A 17737-nucleotide genomic window follows, 5' to 3' on the forward strand; every position below is an offset into this window, starting at 1 on the left:
AGATGCGCGCGCGCACACACACACACACACACACACACACACACACACACACACACACACACACACACACACACACACACACACACACACACACACACACACACACACACACACACACACACACACACACCGTGCTCGCTCGCTCTCTTTGGCTTACTACATGGTGGGAGCTGTATGCATATACACACCAAAATGCAGTAACACACACACACACACACACACACACACACAAACGCACGCGCGCGCCTTCTCCTGTGCTGCCGGAGTGGAGTGTCCACCAAAGAGAGCTCGCCCGAGGGTGCAGTTCTCATTCACGCCAGGGTATTAGTGAGGGGAACACACAGCGGGAAGGACACACGCTGTGTTCAAAAGGTGCAGGGCTCAATCCCTCCCGCTAACACACACACACACACAGGCTGTCTCTCTTTTATTCATTATCCTTCCACCAAACAAACGTACACACACTCCTCTGCTCTCTCAATCACCCTCTTCGCTCACATTCTTTCTCTCACGTTCTTTCTCTCACGTTCTCGCTCACACACACACTCGTCTCCTCTCTCCCTCTCTCCAACACACACACACACACACACACACACGCTCTTTCCCCCTCAGGTCAACGTCCTGTCTCTCTCCCTCAGCAGATGGGCATGTCACAGTAGGCTACATCAAGCTTCAGTCACGCCTGCTGCGTCTCACTTTAAAGCAAAGAGGGAGGGGAGAGGAAGAGGAGAGAGAGGAGATGCAGAAAGAGAGAGAGAGGGAGAGAGAGAGAGAGAGAGGGAGAAGAAGAGATGGAGAGAGAATTGACATGCAAAGTGAAAGTGGGGGACTAGATAGATAGATAGATAGATAGATAGATAGATAGATAGATAGATAGATAGATAGATAAATAAATAAATAGATAGATAGATGGGGAAACGGAGGGCCACAGGAGATAGAGATAAGGGATAAGGGAGTAGGAGAGTGGAAATGTGAGGTGAGCTGAGCACTGAGAGAGGAACAGTGAGAGTTGAGCACACAGAGAGGAACAGTGAGAGCTGAGCACACAGAGAGGAACAGTGAATGCTGAGCACACAGAGAGGAACAGTGAGAGCTGAGCACACAGAGAGGAACAGTGAGAGCTGAGCACACAGAGAGGAACAGTGAGAGCTGAGCACACAGAGGAACAGTGAGAGGTGAGCACAGAGTGAGGAACAGTGAGAGGTGAGCACTGAGTGAGGAACAGTGAGAAGTGAGCACAGAGTGAGGAACAGTGAGAAGTGAGCACTAAGAGGAACAGTGAGAGGTGAGCATTAAGAGGAACAGTGAGAGGTGAGCAATCCAGGCCACAGAGGGACAGAGAGACAGAAGGAGAGAGGGAGGGAATGAGAGGTAGGAGGCCGTGTGAGAGGGAGCAAAAGAGATGGAGGACAGAGGGAGGGAGATAGAGGGAGAAAGGGAGGGAGGGAGGAAGAGCAGTAGAGAGGAAGAGCAGTAGAGAGGAAGAGTACTGGAGTACTTAGAGCAGTGAGCAGTGACAGCACAGAGAGAGAGAGGAGAGATGTGTGCTGAGCTGTGCTATGCTGAGCTGTGTCTCCTCTCCAGCTGAGGGAGATGAAGAGAAGAGAAGGGAGAGGTGCAGGTCAGGAACCCAGAGAGAATCAGCAGGCTCACAGACTAGAGGGACACCTTGAGAAACACACACATGCGTGTGTGGGTGGCTAACTCCGGAAAGACAAAGATAGAAGTCTCAATAGAAGAGCCCCCTGACCTTCAGTTATAGCTGACCAACACACGCACAAGCGTACACACGCAGCAGACCAGGTGTGGCCGGTTGTTCAGACACTTGTACTTACCGCGAGTCGCTGGTGATCAACCACAAGGACAGGCGGGGGTGGAGGCTGAGGGAGATCCTCTGTCCTATCAGCTGAAGTGCTGCTCTGTTCTTCTGGTTGGCTCTTTTGACTGCTCTGCTCTTCTGATTGGCCCTCTTCACTACTGGTCTCTTCTGATTTGCTCTTTTGACTGTTCTGCTCTTCCGATTGGCTCTTTTCACTAATGTTCTGTTCTGACTGGCTCTTTTGACTACTCGGCTCTTCAGATTGGCTCTTTTGGCTGCTGGGCTCTTCTGATTGGCTTTTTCGGCACTTCCGGGTTCTGGACCCACCTAAAAAGAGAGACAGGATGTGGAATGAAATTTGGTTAACAAGTTTGCTGATCTTTTACCTAAAAAAAAAACACTTAAATTAAACTTAAATTTGGCAGGACAGTGGAGAGAGTGACAGGAAGCGAGTGGGAGAGAAAGACCAAGAAGGATCGGGAAATGACCGGGACTGGACTCGAACCCAGGTTGTGCGCACATGGACCCAAACAACCCCCGTGGGCATGTGGACCCGGATTATTCTCCCTGAGCTTGAAAATGTGTAAATGACACGGCATCTCTTCTCTTAGCTCTGACGTGTGCGTTCCACGTATGACATGAGTAAAGAGTGTGTGTGTGTGTGTGTGTGTGTGTCACCATTACCTTCCGTCTCGTGTTCGCCCTCACTACACTCACTGGCTGAAGGGACGGACGTCTGCATGGACTCCGACTCCTCCTCCTGGACGGCCTCTCTTTCTCCCTGAGCTCCTCCTCCCTCGTTGTCCTCCCCTGCCCCATCCTCTACCTTCCCAGAGTGCCCCGCCAGGACGCCGGGCCCCTCCTCCTGGGCGGGCGACGCAGTGTGTCCGTGGTCGCCTCGGGGCGCCTGACTGTCCAGACTGGACATGGACTCGTCTCCGTTGACGCACTCCTGAGGCTCGTGGGCGGGGTTCGGGTCGGGGTCGGGGGGGTCGTGCCTGAGGGCCAGGGCTTCGCTGGAGCTCTCCTCCTCCGTGGAGAGTGCATGACCGTTGTGCTGCGTGGAGTCGGTGGCAGCGGACATGGGGGGTGGTGGTGGTGGTGGCGGCTCGCAGGACTCCTCTTCCTCCTCCTCTTCCTCCTCGCCGTCCTTGCCCAAGCCGGCCTCCTCGGACTCGGCCCAGCCGTTGGGCTCCTCCTCTTCCTCGTCTTGGTCCTCCCCTGCCTCCTTCTTTAGGTAGCTCTTCTTCTTCCTGATGATGCCGTGCCTCCATGACGATCGCCGTGGAGCCTTACGCTTCAACTGGTTATCTGGAGAGAGACAGACAGAGAGAGAGACAGAGAGACAGAGAGACAGAGAGAGAGAGAGAGAGAGAGAGAGAGAGAGAGAGAGAGAGAGAGAGAGAGAGAGAGAGAGAGAAGGAAGGAATCATCAACGGTGGAACTTTAGGTGTTTGGTGTTTCATTGTACACTTCTTCTCTTCAGGACGTCGCATGCCCGTTTGTCAGTGGATTATTTGTCATATTTGATTACGTTTGTCATCTATCTAGGTGGCTCTTTAATATGCACTTTATATTCCCTGAATATCCAAACATTTCTAGACTTTTAAAGTGGACTTGACATGGCCATATAGCATACTATCGTAACGAGCAAGCACACACACTGATGCCTCTAGTGCGGGGAGACACAGCAACAGCTGTTCATCTCACTTTGTTCTGTTGTGCTGTTGAAATATTTATGTGCGCTTATATATTCAAGTAAACAAGGACAGATAGACAGAGATATCTGACAGTGAGGGAAAACAAGTGTCCCCATGTGTGTGTGTGTGTTTTAGTACCGTGATGTGTACACTATGAGTAGGTATGTCAGTGTGTGTAACTGAATGAATGTGTACGCATATGTCTGTGTGTTAGTCTATGAGAGGAAAACTCCACCACTAGTGACCGCTTGCCTCTGTGTGTGTGTGTGTGTGTCCAGCCCAGTTCATCTCCACTGTGGCTGCCTCTGCTGTGGAGGCTGGGTGATGCTGTGTGAGCCGCTGCCGTGGCAACCCCAGGCAAGGCTGTAATTGGTCCTGATGGTCAGGCTCATCAGAGGGCGCAGTGTGGCAGAGCGGGGCGGAACAGAACAAAGAGGCCGGGCAGCACCTCATCACACACTAATGCCGTGTGATTGTTGCCATCAAGGCCAGCCATTGTGTAAGCACACGCATCAAAGTGCTTTGTGTGTGTGTGTGTGTGTGTGTGTGTGTGTGTGTGTGTGTGTGTGTGTGAGAGTGAGAGAGAAAGAGAGGACTAAGGAAGAGTGTGTGCATGAGGCTGGAAGAAAGAGGGAGGGAGGGAGGAAGTGTGTGTGTGTGTGTGTGTAAAAGAGAGAGAGGGAAGAAGTGTATGTGTGTGTGTGTGTTTGTGTGTGTGTCAATGTATGTGTACAGCTGTGTGCTATGACACAGCTGAGAGATCACAGATAGGACTGTAAAATGATCTGTGACATTACAATGCAATGGTAATGAGGCAGCAGAGAGATTAATCTGAGATGTTTTGGCCAAAGTCTACAAGTGAGCACTATCCTACTGCCGTCTGCTTGTGGCTTAAACTGTTATACAAAACCCATTAGTGACAGAAACTCGGAGGGAAAAAAACTGCTGAGAAAGACATTATTGCTGCACAAGCTTCTGTCCCGCAGGGCACATATTGAGTTCTACCTGAGACTTGAGTTACATTCTTCTTTTATACGAGTAATAACATTTCAAGGAAATGGGTTGAATTATTTCTGTTGGTAGTGCCCTACCACTGTACAAACAACTTTAACATACGTGCTGTGGGGAGCGGTGGCACGAGTGGCAGCGCCATACCACATTTGGGGTCTCGGTGCCCACGGGGACCAAGGTTCGATTCCGGCCTGCGGTCACGTCCCGAACCCACCCCATATCTCTCTCTCTCCCACTGGCTTCCTGTTTCTCTCCACTCTCCTACTGATATAAAGGCAAAAGCCCAAAATGCTTTCAAAAACAAATTGAAAAAAAAAAAAAAAAAAAAATGGTTGTGAGTTCCTTCTTTCAGCTGAAAGCTTCTGTAGGGGGCCAGAGTGATGAAAGGCAACATTTCAGGTAGACCCACGAAAAGTTCTTGATTTCTCTGCTAGCCCATGCCCTGATACTAACATCAACACTCTTCCTACCAGCTCTTTTACCAGAGATTCCCCAGCGTGTGCACACACACACACACACACACACACACACACACACACACACACACAGGCACACAGGCAAGCTGTCACCAGTGGCAAAGTTTTCCCAAACCCAAAAACGGCTAACTGCATCCATTATGCATGAAGGTGAAGAAGGCAGCTCAGAAGCAGCACAAGAAAGCGCATATGAAATCAGAGCAGTGATATGCCGCTGTGTGCCTGTGTGTGGAGAGAGGCAAAGAGCGCTTTCCCCACCGTGGATTCATGGGTCTCTCATCAGGGATCAGCATGCTGCGCTGTATGTGTTATGTGCGTGTGTGTGTGTGTGTGTGTGTACTGCGTCTGTGCCAAGTCAAGGACTGCTAGCCGGACAGGTGGGCTTTTTTTTCACATCAAAGATGCGCAGGTAAAAACGCCACACAACTCAAACTCATTCACACACCATCCGGCTCAAGATGGAGAAGCAAACACTATGCAAGGAATTAAACACACACACACTTATAAATAAGGCTGCAAAATCTGCAATAATATCATACATTTCACAAAACCACACTACACACCCTTCCCTCTGAAACACACTTGTGCACACTGACAAAAATGTTTATTTATGTGGATATACACTGCACTACACTGAAAATGTAACATGTGTTTGTTTGTGAGTAGTTTTACAAGTGTGTAGATTTTGACTTTGAATGAATGTGCCTGACGGTGTTGCATGCAGAAGTGTGTGTGTGAGGTCTACTACTTCAGATGTGTTTGTTTTGTATTTGTATTTTTATGTGTGAGTCTATTTTAGAATTCTGTGTGGAAAGTTTTAGATGAGGGGCCGTGTGTGTGTGTGTGTGTGTGTGTGTGTGTGTGTGTGTGTGTGTATGTACTGAGCCTTTGGGTGATGGGAGTAGAGCTGAGTGAAAGGTAGAGGGAGTGTGTGTGTTTGATGGGGCATCTAGAGGGCAGTAACTTAACTCCCAGAGCCACTGAGCAGAATTTCAACTCACACACTGAATGACCACTACCATTTACACACACACACACACACACACACACACACACACACACACACACCCCTGTATGCATCACTGAGTGACAGAGAGCATATGGGTGAAAAATGTGAACAGGGAAAAAAAGTGTGTAGTTGTAACCTGCAGATTGAAAAAGACAATTAATTTAAGTTGATTGACAGGATAAGTGTAAGTGTGTGCATGTACATACACACGAGTGGGCGAGAGAGAGACAGAGAGAAAGAGAAAGAGAGAGATAGGGAGAGCAAGTTAGCACACTTAAATAAACCTGTAGATGGGTGTTCTCAAATTGATGCAGGGTAAGAGAGACATGTTTATAAGCGAGAGGCATATATTTCATTGTGTGTGTGTGTGTGTGTGTGTGTATACAGTATGAAGGTTCACTTCCATATGTGCTTTTGTGTGTGAAGCTACATTTGCATACAGTAAGAGAGATGTTTCTAAGTGCAGTGTGTGTGCTTCCACACATGTGTGATAAATGTGATAAATTTATAAGTGGACTTGCACAGACCCTGTTTAAAACGCACTGTACTCATTTTGCGCGTGTGTGTGTGAGTGTGTGGCGTTTAATCACACACTTGGTTTGGTCGTCTGCATGGAGCTTTCATTTATAAATGTCACCTCTCTAAACACGGCGATTAGTCATGGTGGCGGGTGCCATGGTAATGAGCTGCGCTGGGGCTTCTGAACAGCATTATGGGAGTTTTCAGAAGACGGTAGTATAGAGCCACACACACACACACACAGACAGGTTTGCATGTGTTGAGGTGCCATCTCAGTGGGGTTTGTGTGTGTGTATACGTTAGTGTGTGTGTGTGTCTTGGTAATACCTACTCACTCACTTTAATAAAAAAAGGATTTTCAGCTTTCAACACTGCCTTTGAGTCAGGCTGAAAAACAAGCTATTCCTCAACAAAATAAAAAAGATAGCAACTGCTGAAAAGCATTCTCTGATCAAACACTACAGCAGCAGTACCCCACATAGTGACCATAGTGACCAGACAGGCAACCACACAGGGTGAACAGCAGGCAACACCTCTTTTGTTAACCTTAAAGGCCCATTCACACCAAGAACGATAACGATAATTATAAACAAATATCGTTCTCATTAATATGAATGACAACGTTTACAAATAAACTATAATAATAACAACATGAAGAAGAATATCGTTGGGGATCACTTTCAGAGTGATTTTGAGAACGCTAAAAAGCTAATATAATAGCCAATCAGAACCCATCGAATTTTAGCCGTCACATTCATTAACACAAGGAGAGACTTTGTTTATCGTTGTTCAGTGTGAACGTTTTTATCGTTATAGTTATAGTTATTGTTCTTGGTGTGAATGACCCTTAAGACTGATTAAAGAGAGAGAGAGAGAGAGGTGCAGGGGGTGAGAGAGAGGATGAGAGAACGAGAGAGAGAAAGAGAGAGAGGTCATGAAGTGACAGACAAAGAAAGGGAGAGTGAGAATGGTTAGTTAGAGAAAGACTAGAGACCGAGAAAGAGAAAGTCAGACAGACAGACAGACAGACGTGTGTTAATGAAGGAGGGATTTGTTGACGAAGAGAGGGATTTGTTGATGTAGATTGTAGAAAGCAATTTGTTGATGTAGAGAGTAATTTGTTGCCCCACACTGTGTGTGTGCTCACTCACGCCATGCCTGGCAAGAGGCGGAGCACTCAGTGGGACCCCCCCCCACCGCCGCTGCTGCTGCTGCTGCCTCTGCTCTGTCGAACGCCACTGTGCTCCACAGCACTCACTCTCTTATTTACTTATTCATTGGGCTGACGCTTTTACCCAATGTCAATTATTACAAGACGAGGGGCAGTCTCCCCAGAGCAACTCGAGGTTAAGTGCCTCTCCAGACAGGAATTGAACCCATAACTTTTCACGCTACTGCATGCTAACCCAGCTCCTTAGCCACTACGCTAGCACGGCCGACGCGCAGACACGCTCGCTAACGGCTGAAATAATGCGGTCACAGGTGGCCTAGACTACATCCAAAAGTGGACTGAATGATCAGATCTAGAATGTGATGTTGAGTGCGTTCACACCTGTGCTAGTGAGGAGTAAACTCATGATTGGATGATTGGGAGCACATGTTAATACTGGGCCACAAGGCTCCAACTCTGTCCTACGGTCATCTTACTGCTGGATCAGATTGGTTACTTGACTAAGATCTTGCTTGGTTCATCTTATACATCACAGCTGCTTAGTCACAAAAAAGCCTCACAAAGCTGATTGGTGGACTGATTTCATTAGTTATTGATGGATGGTGGACCAACTGCTGGGCTGATATATGAGCCAATTGGTGGGTTGTTTAGAGATCTCAAAGCCAATTGGTGGGTTGATTTGAGATCTCAAAACCAGTTGGGTTTGTTGTAGATCTAACAGCTGATTGGTAAAATGTGAGCTAATTTCAAGGGATTTTAAGGGTTAGTCTCAGAGTAGTTTAGTGTGTTGGATACTGGAAGTCTACTGGTGGGGTGATTGAAGACCTGATTGGCTAGCTGCTCTGAGAGCTAATTGGTGGATTGATGTGAGAGCTGAGGACCAGAGACTGTGTGTCTGTGTGCCCTGCTGCATGGCACTCTGGGAGATTTAAACCTGCCAGCTCATGAATATTTCATACAGGCACCAGAAGCAATGACAAGCATGCCACTCCTACTCATCAACCCCACTCAGAGAGACAGTCTATCAAAGATACAAAGACACAAAAAGACAAAGACACACACACACACACACACACACACACACACACACACACACACACACACACACAGACTCACAATAATGCTTGCAGATATATAGACACGCACAATCACTCAAAAAGACATCCACACACACATTTGGACCAGTGCTTTCTTTCTCACACACCTAAAAAAAACTATTTGAGTGTTACTCCACTTGGTCTGTGTGTGTGTGTGTGTGTGTAAGAGAGAGAGAGAGAGAGAGTTACATTAGATAAGAACCAGACTTCCAAGCAGCACCAACTGCTTGTGTGAGCACGATGACAGATGACACGGGTCAGAAACGGCACAGAAAAAAGGAGGAAGCCACTGGCGTACAGTACACACTGATTCTCTCTCACACACACTCACACACTCACACACACACACACACACACACACACACACACACACACAGGGAGAGTGAAAGATACTGTGTTGAAATGGAGATAATCTAATCAATCAATCTACTCCCTATTTTGTAATGCAGTTTGTAGACCATCCTGTTGCCAACACACACACACACACACACACACTGTGTATTACAGCTCAATACATTTACATACAAATTTCATACTGACACCAGCAAACACTAACAACCTCAAAACTAAAAGCACTCGTATACAGACATACACGTGTACATACAGACTCGTACACACACACAATCACCCCCCCCCCACACACACACACAGCCCAGGCCACCTCTCATAATTGACTTGGGCGAACCTCAATATTGCTGCGATAATGAAACATTGATCGGGCGGCGGCGTTCAGAGGGACCTCTATTGCTAGGGGTCAGAGGTTGAGTCGTTGCCTGGAGACAGCTTTCACGAGGATCTCATTGGGTCTTGGACCTCTGTGCTTTTTTTGAGGGTCAGAACTGTGTGTGTGCGTGTGTGCTTACAGAGTACCTGTGTTTCTCTAAAAGGGGTCCAGTCTGACCTGGACCTTTGACTCTATCCTATTACGGGTAAATGTGCGTGTGCGTGTGCTGCAGGTATTGGAGGGTGGATGTGCATGTGTACTGTGTACTGTGTGTGTGTGTATGTGTGTAGATATAGTATTTCAATGAGAAGTAAGCAGTGTGCATGCACGCACGCGTGCACGCACAGGCACAAACACACGCACACACACAAGAAAGAGGGATGACAGTGAGTGAAAGGGTAAGGATGAGATACTGAGAGACGGTGAGAAAGACAGAGAGAAAGAGAGTGAGAGCATATTGGCATCAATAGAGGGAGAGAAAGTGTGTGACTGTGTGAGAGACAGAGGACAGAGAGAGAGAGAGAGAGTATGAATAAGTGATTGTGTGCATGTCTGAGCCTGAGAAGAGGACAGCAATTTGAGAGGGGGGGAGAGAGAGAGAGAGAGAGAGAGAGAGAGAGAGAGAGAGAGAGAGAGAGAGAGAGAGAGAGAGAGAGAGAGAGAGAAAGAGAGAGAGAGAGAGAGAGAGACAGACAGTGATCCCTGAGAGTGCCCTCTGGTGCAACCATATGCCGTTTGTCAGCGGAGGCAGCGAAATGTGACCGCGACACCTAACGAGACGCGGCAATCGATAAATGATCCGCCGGAAACTTCTGGAAATGAAGGCCATCAGTCACGAGCAGAGGCAGTCCCCACACCACCCCCTCGACCTGCCAGCCCCACAGGCCCAACATGAACCTGCCTCTAATTAATACCCCCCTTTAATCTCAACCAGGCAATCACACACACACACACACACACACACACAGGGAATTGGAGAAACACACACGCACAACCCTGCTTCTACACAGACCACATCAAGGAATGAGAGAAACACACAGACGCACACACACACACACACACACAGAGAGAGAGAGAGAGGATTGACAAATAAACACAGTAAAGTACTTTAACACCGTTTTAGTGTAGGAACTTGATTGTAGTCACTTGCACACAGACAGCAGCAGACGCCAGTGACACATAGTTGCTATTCTACTTCCTACTCCGTTAGGAGTCCTTCAATGTGGCCGTTGCAGGGCACGAATTGGAGAGCCCCCAGACACCCACACACAAGCTCAAAGCATTGAGTTGATCATTAGGAGGGTTGAGCCCCCCACTCCATTACGCTCTATAACAGTTTCATTCTTCATGTAATATGACTACCCCCCATATTTTACGCCATGCCCACACACACCTGTGCATTCACACTCTCAAGCCAAAATGTACATCAACTGGGTTTCAAGTACTCAGGGATGTGCAAATTATGGCCTTATATAACAGTGATTAATCATGCACACGCATGCACGCAGAAGCAGCCACACGCACGCCATGCACACGCACACGCACACAATGGCCTAAAAAGATCTTTTGAACACCTACATAGTGTTAGCTTTCAGTTGAAGTGCTGCTGTGTCTGATAACCTAAAGCGCTAGCACCACCTGGCTCACTGGTTCACTTATGCCTCCCAGATGCACACAGGCTCTTCATTTAAATGTCAACTTCAGTTAGGATAAAAGCCTCCGGTTAATGTGCAAATAGCAGGGTTCGTACACCTATTCCAACATAATATTCAAGCACTTTCAAGGTCAATTTTCAAGCTTTACTAGGAAATAATAATAGGAAAAGAAATTAAAGGAAAACTTAAAAAAATGTGTCACCTGTCTGGAAGTAGACTTTGCTTGTTATCTAACTGGCTGAGTCAATATACCAATAAATAAATAAATAAATAAATAAATAAATAAATAAATAAATAAGAAAATAATCACTCAACAAATAACTACTCTTTGCTGAGTATGTGAACTCGAACTAATGTTAAGGCTCACTCTTTCATGACAGTCAAGACTGATTATGTCTCTTTCTTGCCTACAACGGCATGCAGACAGGCCTACATCTGTTATCATGAGCTACCAACCAGTAGGCTAGCAATGCGGAGATGTGACGTTGGGTGACGTGAAGATGACCGAGTTGTCATCTAATTGGATAAATTTAACTTCTTGCCAAACGGCACGATATGCACATATGAATGGCGTTTTAATGTCCTTTCCACTTGTAGGGCCTATAAGCATTAAATCACAAAACTAAGCTGAGTTGACCAAGACCGTAGCAAGGATTCAAATACCGAGGTCAGGGGTGTTGATAGAAATGTTGCCCCCCGCAAAATACTATGGGGGTCCGGGGACATGCCCCCAAGGAAGAAAAATGTGAAAATTAACCCCCCTAAATGATGACTTATGGTGAATATTGTGGAAACTAATAGATAAATTGACATAAATATAATTTATACATTATATCATAACCACACTTAGAAATACAGCCTATTAGGCATATGGTGCATTTATAAAAGAGCAAAGTAGCCTATATATGCATATGAAAGACTTAGCCTTTACATTACAGCCCTCTATGGTTATCATGATCATAACATGTTTTGTTTATAACTTAAACCAACACACTTTTCCACAATATTCTACTTTTTTAGATACACCTGTATATTTCAAGAGCCTTTTCTCCAATTGGTTTTGAGGATATTTATACTGATCTCTGCTCCATCTTTAATTAGGAATGCTCTGCTTCTCCTCATCAGAGTAGTGAATGTTGCATTTATAAATTGCAGGGTCATAGGCTGCGGAGCTTGTACCTTCTGACACAGTGAGTGTCACATCTTGACTCTCACTCACTTGTGAGGGCCCTTTGCTTATTATTTCCCTCTCTTCTCCTACCTCTTTCTCCTCCTTTCCGCCTGATTTCCCTTCTCCTGTCTCCTGTGTAAATAACTGACCAATAATCAATATCATGCTTAGATAATATCCATATAAATATCTACTATTATCTACTATGCTACTATCTATATGCGACTCTGATATCTAATTTACAGTGCAGGTTAGCTAGCTGCAACTCCACTGAATTTCAGCATAACATTTTGAGTAGGCCTTGAAGTCAGCCTTTGTTGAGGTCTGATTATTTATTTTGGACAATGGATTTGTGGGTATTCGAGTTTATTTGAGCTGCGTGAGACACTGTGTTGCGTTTGTTAGTTAGGACATAGCTCCACGATGGTAGTCAACTCTACTTTCCTTTTGACGTGTCAGAGGTATCTACAACTACGTGTTGCGTGACGGTGCGTTGATGCAAGGATAATGGTCTTCTCTGCTATTTTTCGTTAATAAATAAAACGAAATTTGAAGAAAGAAAGCTGACCTCTATGGTAGATACGGCCATAGACATGACTGGTGTGGTTTTGCATTCACATATCATAAAGTTTCGTCTCCCTCTTCAACTTAACTTTCTCCTTGTCTTCCAATGATTGGAGCTAAGTAGCCTATTCAATAATATGTTAGCTTTAATGGCGACATAGCTAGCAATGCATCTGTATGACCCTACATGATTTCTGTTGAGCAGTCTGAAATAGCTATTTTCTAACTAACGCTCATTAAAACGGCAATCTCACTTCATGGTCATCTCCGACTGTGTGCAGGGGGGCGTTGTCACACATGAAAACAGGCAGATCACACACGCAGAGGCGCGAGCGAGCACCATGGCAGAGAAGTTTTAATTTTAAACTCTCCGACTTTCTGCATCTAATAGGCTAAGCTATATAACTATTCCGTCAGATAGCTATTTGTGTCAAAAGAAATACACTTACAATTTTAAGCATTTTCAAGCACTTCATCCGAAATGCAAGCACTTTTCAAATCTTGAAAACACAAAATTAAAATTCAAGCATTTTGAAGGATTTAAAGCACCCGTACGAACCCTGAAATAGGAGCGAAAGTATATGTTTATAACAACGGCACCTTTTAAAATGCAACTTCACATGATCAGCCAGAGCCACAGGCCCTTGAATTGGCCATTCATTCTGCATTCAGACAAAAAGGCAGCTCGCTGTGTAAGAAATACAACAGGGCCGTCATGCCGATGGCAGCACAAAAGCTAAAATGAGTGTCATTACAGGACATTACAGGATGAATATTTCAATATGTGCCACGCTGGAAATCTACAATGTAATAGTAGGCTTTATTCCCTATGTGTGTGTGTGTGTGTGTGTGTGTGTGTGTGTGTGCGTGTGTGCGTGTGTGCGTGCGGAGCATAAACTCCCCAATGAAGGATACCCGCAGAGCTGTTCTCAAGCACATCATCACAGTAGTACTACCACTGGGAAAAGAGTGTGAGTGTGTGTGTGGATCTATCTGGACGTGCACACGCACGTGTGCATGCAACGTGTGTATGTATGTCTAAGCAAGGGAAGGAGGGAGAAAGGAGAGTGTCAAGATGACATAAGTGTAACTGTCTGTGAATGTGTGTGTCCGTGTGTGTGTGTGTGTGTGTGTGTGTGTGTGTGTGTGTGTGTGTGTGTGTGTGTGTGTGTGTGTGTGTCCGCACACAGAAGTAATAAAGGGAGGACAGGTTCAGGATGATGTGAGAATATCTGTGTGTGTGTGTGTGTGTGTGTGTGTGTGTGTGTGTGTGTGTGTGTAAGGAGAGGAGGAGGGAGGAAGATGAGTGTCAGGCTGATCTGAGTGTAATATCCTGGAACAAATGGGGCTTTGAGTGGAGCTTCCAAGTTCAGGTTAGCCCAGAACCAGGGCAAAGCCCTGCAGTCCTTTGTGTGTGTGTATGTGCGCTCCAGACTTACTGGCTCCCACACCTGAGCCCCTGTAATGAAACATCAACGCTGCACTCTTACCACGGACCTTACAGCAAGCACTACACACCTGAACTCTACAGTAGTTACTACACACAGGGCCTACTGGCTAGAGCGCACACTAAGCACTACACAACTGAACTCTACAGTACAGTAGTTACTACATGCAGACCCTACTGGCAAGACTGCACACTAAGGGCTTCTACATACCTGACGCACCCGACCGGTAGTGCGACAACGTGACGTCAAAATGACGTAAATCTTGCCGGCCGGCCAGGATTGAAGCCAGGTAGCGCGAGGTAACGCACCACTCATTTTTTTTCAGACGAGCGCGACAAAGCGGAAACAGGAAGATGGACTAGTTCGAGGGCAAGCGAGAGTTGCAGTGTTTTGCTGGATAAGTTAACAAAGTTACCAGTGAGAGATGCAATACATGGAATTAAGAGGAAAGAATAGAAACGATTTATTTTCAAACAAAGGATATCTATTAAGGCCTGAACAAAATCTCTTTCCACTTCAGGAAATTACACAAACTCAGCCAGCTGCTAGCTAGCTAGCCAGCTAACTAAACTGTTTAAATTATTATTAAATTATCTATCTATATATGCATCTATCCATCTATCTATCTATCTATCTATCTATCTATCTATCTATCTATCTATCTATGCACACACCTTGGAAACTAGATGATAATGATGATAGTTGTGAATAGTAGCAACCAAAGTCTGAAGTACCATCACAGAGGCTAGCTAGGTAGCTACCATACACAGTAAAAGATATGGACAGTCATCACGTAGACGTCAATCGAGGCAGGTAAGGCAAATTTCAACCGTTTCCTGTTGGTCGACGAGGCTTTCTGCGCAGGCTCAGGGGACGTAAATGTAATGTAGGCACGTAGTCTGACTTGTGTAACTCTTGTGATAGCTGCACCGAGAGATTGGGTATGTACAGTAGCCACTTCCTTCGTTACCACCATGTCTACATTACTGTTCTAAATGTCCTAGTTGTTCGTAGATAAATGTGATTTAATATAAACAGCACTCGCCACATTCATAGCCTAGGCTACTGTCAATCCATCAAAACTTCGCAGAAATGTTGTGCTCCGATGCTTTCGTTCTTATCCAGAGAATACAGTTATTTTGCTCCTGTGTGACGCTTTCACCCGCTCTGGCTGTATGCTTATTACGTCACTTTAGCATTGATTTCGGAAAAAAAAGTTTATTACTCAGTCTGTAAGTCAGTTACGAGGTTATGACACAATCACACAATGTTGTATTACTCCGGAAATAGAAAAAGTTCATATAAAGGCTTAAAACGCTTCAGCTGTAATGTTATTTGATGTCAAAGTGGCGCCAAAATTGAATGGGCTTCAATGGGGATGGCTAGGTGAACTGGTCTACTATTTAGCCTCAGATCCGCCATAGTGTCTACGCTCTCCGAACGTTCGCCTGCTCCCTTGGTGTCTAGTGTTTCTTACTGCAGCTTCTTCTGCTGTGTAACGTAGTTAGCGTTAGTCTTTTCACAACAGCGACACCTCTGTTCAGGAGCGCGTTACGGCGCTTCTGTGACGTCACATTGCGCGTTACGGCGCTTCTGTGACGTCACATTGTCGCGCTACTGGTCGGGTGCGTCGAGTATGTGGGACGTTTAAGGGTGAAGATTGAGGACAGCTGAAGAATGGACAACGCAACAACAGAATCATTACAATGGTCTCCCAATGGTGTATTTATATATAATGCATGCTGTGTGTGTGTGTGTGTGTGTGTCTGTGTTTTGATACAGCCTGCAGCAAAACTAAAATACTAAAAACAAAAATGGAAAAAACACACACACCCGCACAAATAAACACAAAAAACAAACAGCTTCATTCCTCTTGTCTGTGCCCTCATCCTCCTGCTCACCAGAAATGTAGCGAGTAACTGACCATGAGCCAGACCGTTCTGAAACACAACAGAACTACCCTGTCCAACACAACAGAACTACCCTGTCCAACACAACAGTACAGAGTCAATCGATCAATCCATCCTGGGACACAACATTCCGGAACCATCCCTTTCCGAAACCAAAGGCAAGAGAACCGCTCCAGTCGACACTACAGAACAGTAAGAGATGACGGGGGAGAGAAATAGGGCCTGGCAAACGCACTGGACACAGCTCTGAAATGAGTCTGTTGGAGGACGTGTCTGAGAGTAAGTCAGATGCATCCGGGGACAGATCAGGTCCAATCCGATCTATCAGATAACAAAACCCTGTGCTCCCTGTTCACCAAAGCCTGTTTCCTTCAACATCGCTCTGCCTTCCTTTACAACACACACACACACACACACACACACACACACACACACACACACACACACGTTTGCCAACAACAGTGCAGTTAACCCATCTCTACTGCAGTAGCTAATACCAGGTAATGAATCTGACCTTGGGCAAACAGAGTAAAGACTTTTTTCAGTAACTTACATCTCTGATATGGCCCCTCTGTTTAATAATACATGGCAGGGCCATTTAAGTGTTGCATTTAAAGAGAGTGAGTGAACCAGAATGAGAGATAGAAACAGAGATAAAAAAAGAGAATGAGAGAGAGATATGGAGAGAGAGAGAGAGAGAGAGAGGGGGAGAGAGAGTGAGCTCATCAGTATTGTGTGGTGGCTTTAATGGAGCTTAATGGAGATGTGTGTGTAGGCTGCTGCTGGTCATTTAATCTGATTAAAACGAGCTAATCACACTGTCTATCCTCCCACACAACTACATGAGCCCCATGGAAGGGGAGGATACTGCAGTGAATGTATACTGTGTGTGTGTATCATGCGTTTGTGTGTGGAATGCCAAATAAAATACACATGCAACTGCTCACACTTCAAAAGTGTGACTGTACAGGAGAGGTTAGAATTCTGTGTTTCTCTGTGTGTGTGTGTGTGTATGTGTGTGTCTGAGTGTGTGTGAGTGCCTGTGAGCTTATGAAGAAATAAGCAAAAACAACAGTAGAAGAATGTCACACATTAACTCCAGTGTCTTCTTCCATTAAAGATCTTGACATGGACTAAAGACTACTTTCAAAAGATGACATTTTGAGACAGTAATGTTGTTGAGTAGCATTTGACTTCAAAGATCTTTCCAGGAAATAGAGGTGTCGGTAGCGCAAAAGATGCTGGAAATAATTTCACTGCCAGGGCCATCGATGAAAGGGGAGAAATCTGCAATTACGTTTTCAAACAGCCAAGTTGCTTTGGCTGATAAGAGAGTGGTGACCTTTTCAAATGCATTAGGAGTGCCTTTTAGAGCCTTCTCTGCAGTTGTGTGTGTCCAAATAAGGCAGCTTTAGTCATTTTAGCAATCATTTTTGTCCAAAAGAACATGGTTTCAGTAATTT

The 17737-nt window shown here is 45.7% G+C and overlaps 1 protein-coding gene across 1 annotated transcript in view; it reads right to left on the minus strand.

Annotated features, from left to right (window-relative positions):
- The window catches only part of atad2b (ATPase family AAA domain containing 2B), a 95872-nt gene that overhangs the window by 17818 nt on the left and 60317 nt on the right, over positions 1–17737 (minus strand). The window contains exons 25-26 of the mRNA XM_048250580.1: positions 2504–3130; positions 1836–2146 (exon numbers count right to left, since the gene is read on the minus strand). Coding sequence (XP_048106537.1) covers positions 1836–2146; positions 2504–3130 — 938 coding nt within the window. The remainder of the gene's footprint in view (positions 1–1835; positions 2147–2503; positions 3131–17737) is intronic.

This window comes from Alosa alosa, chromosome 8 (genome assembly GCF_017589495.1).
Source record: "Alosa alosa isolate M-15738 ecotype Scorff River chromosome 8, AALO_Geno_1.1, whole genome shotgun sequence".
Taxonomy (NCBI): Eukaryota; Metazoa; Chordata; class Actinopteri; order Clupeiformes; family Clupeidae; genus Alosa; species Alosa alosa.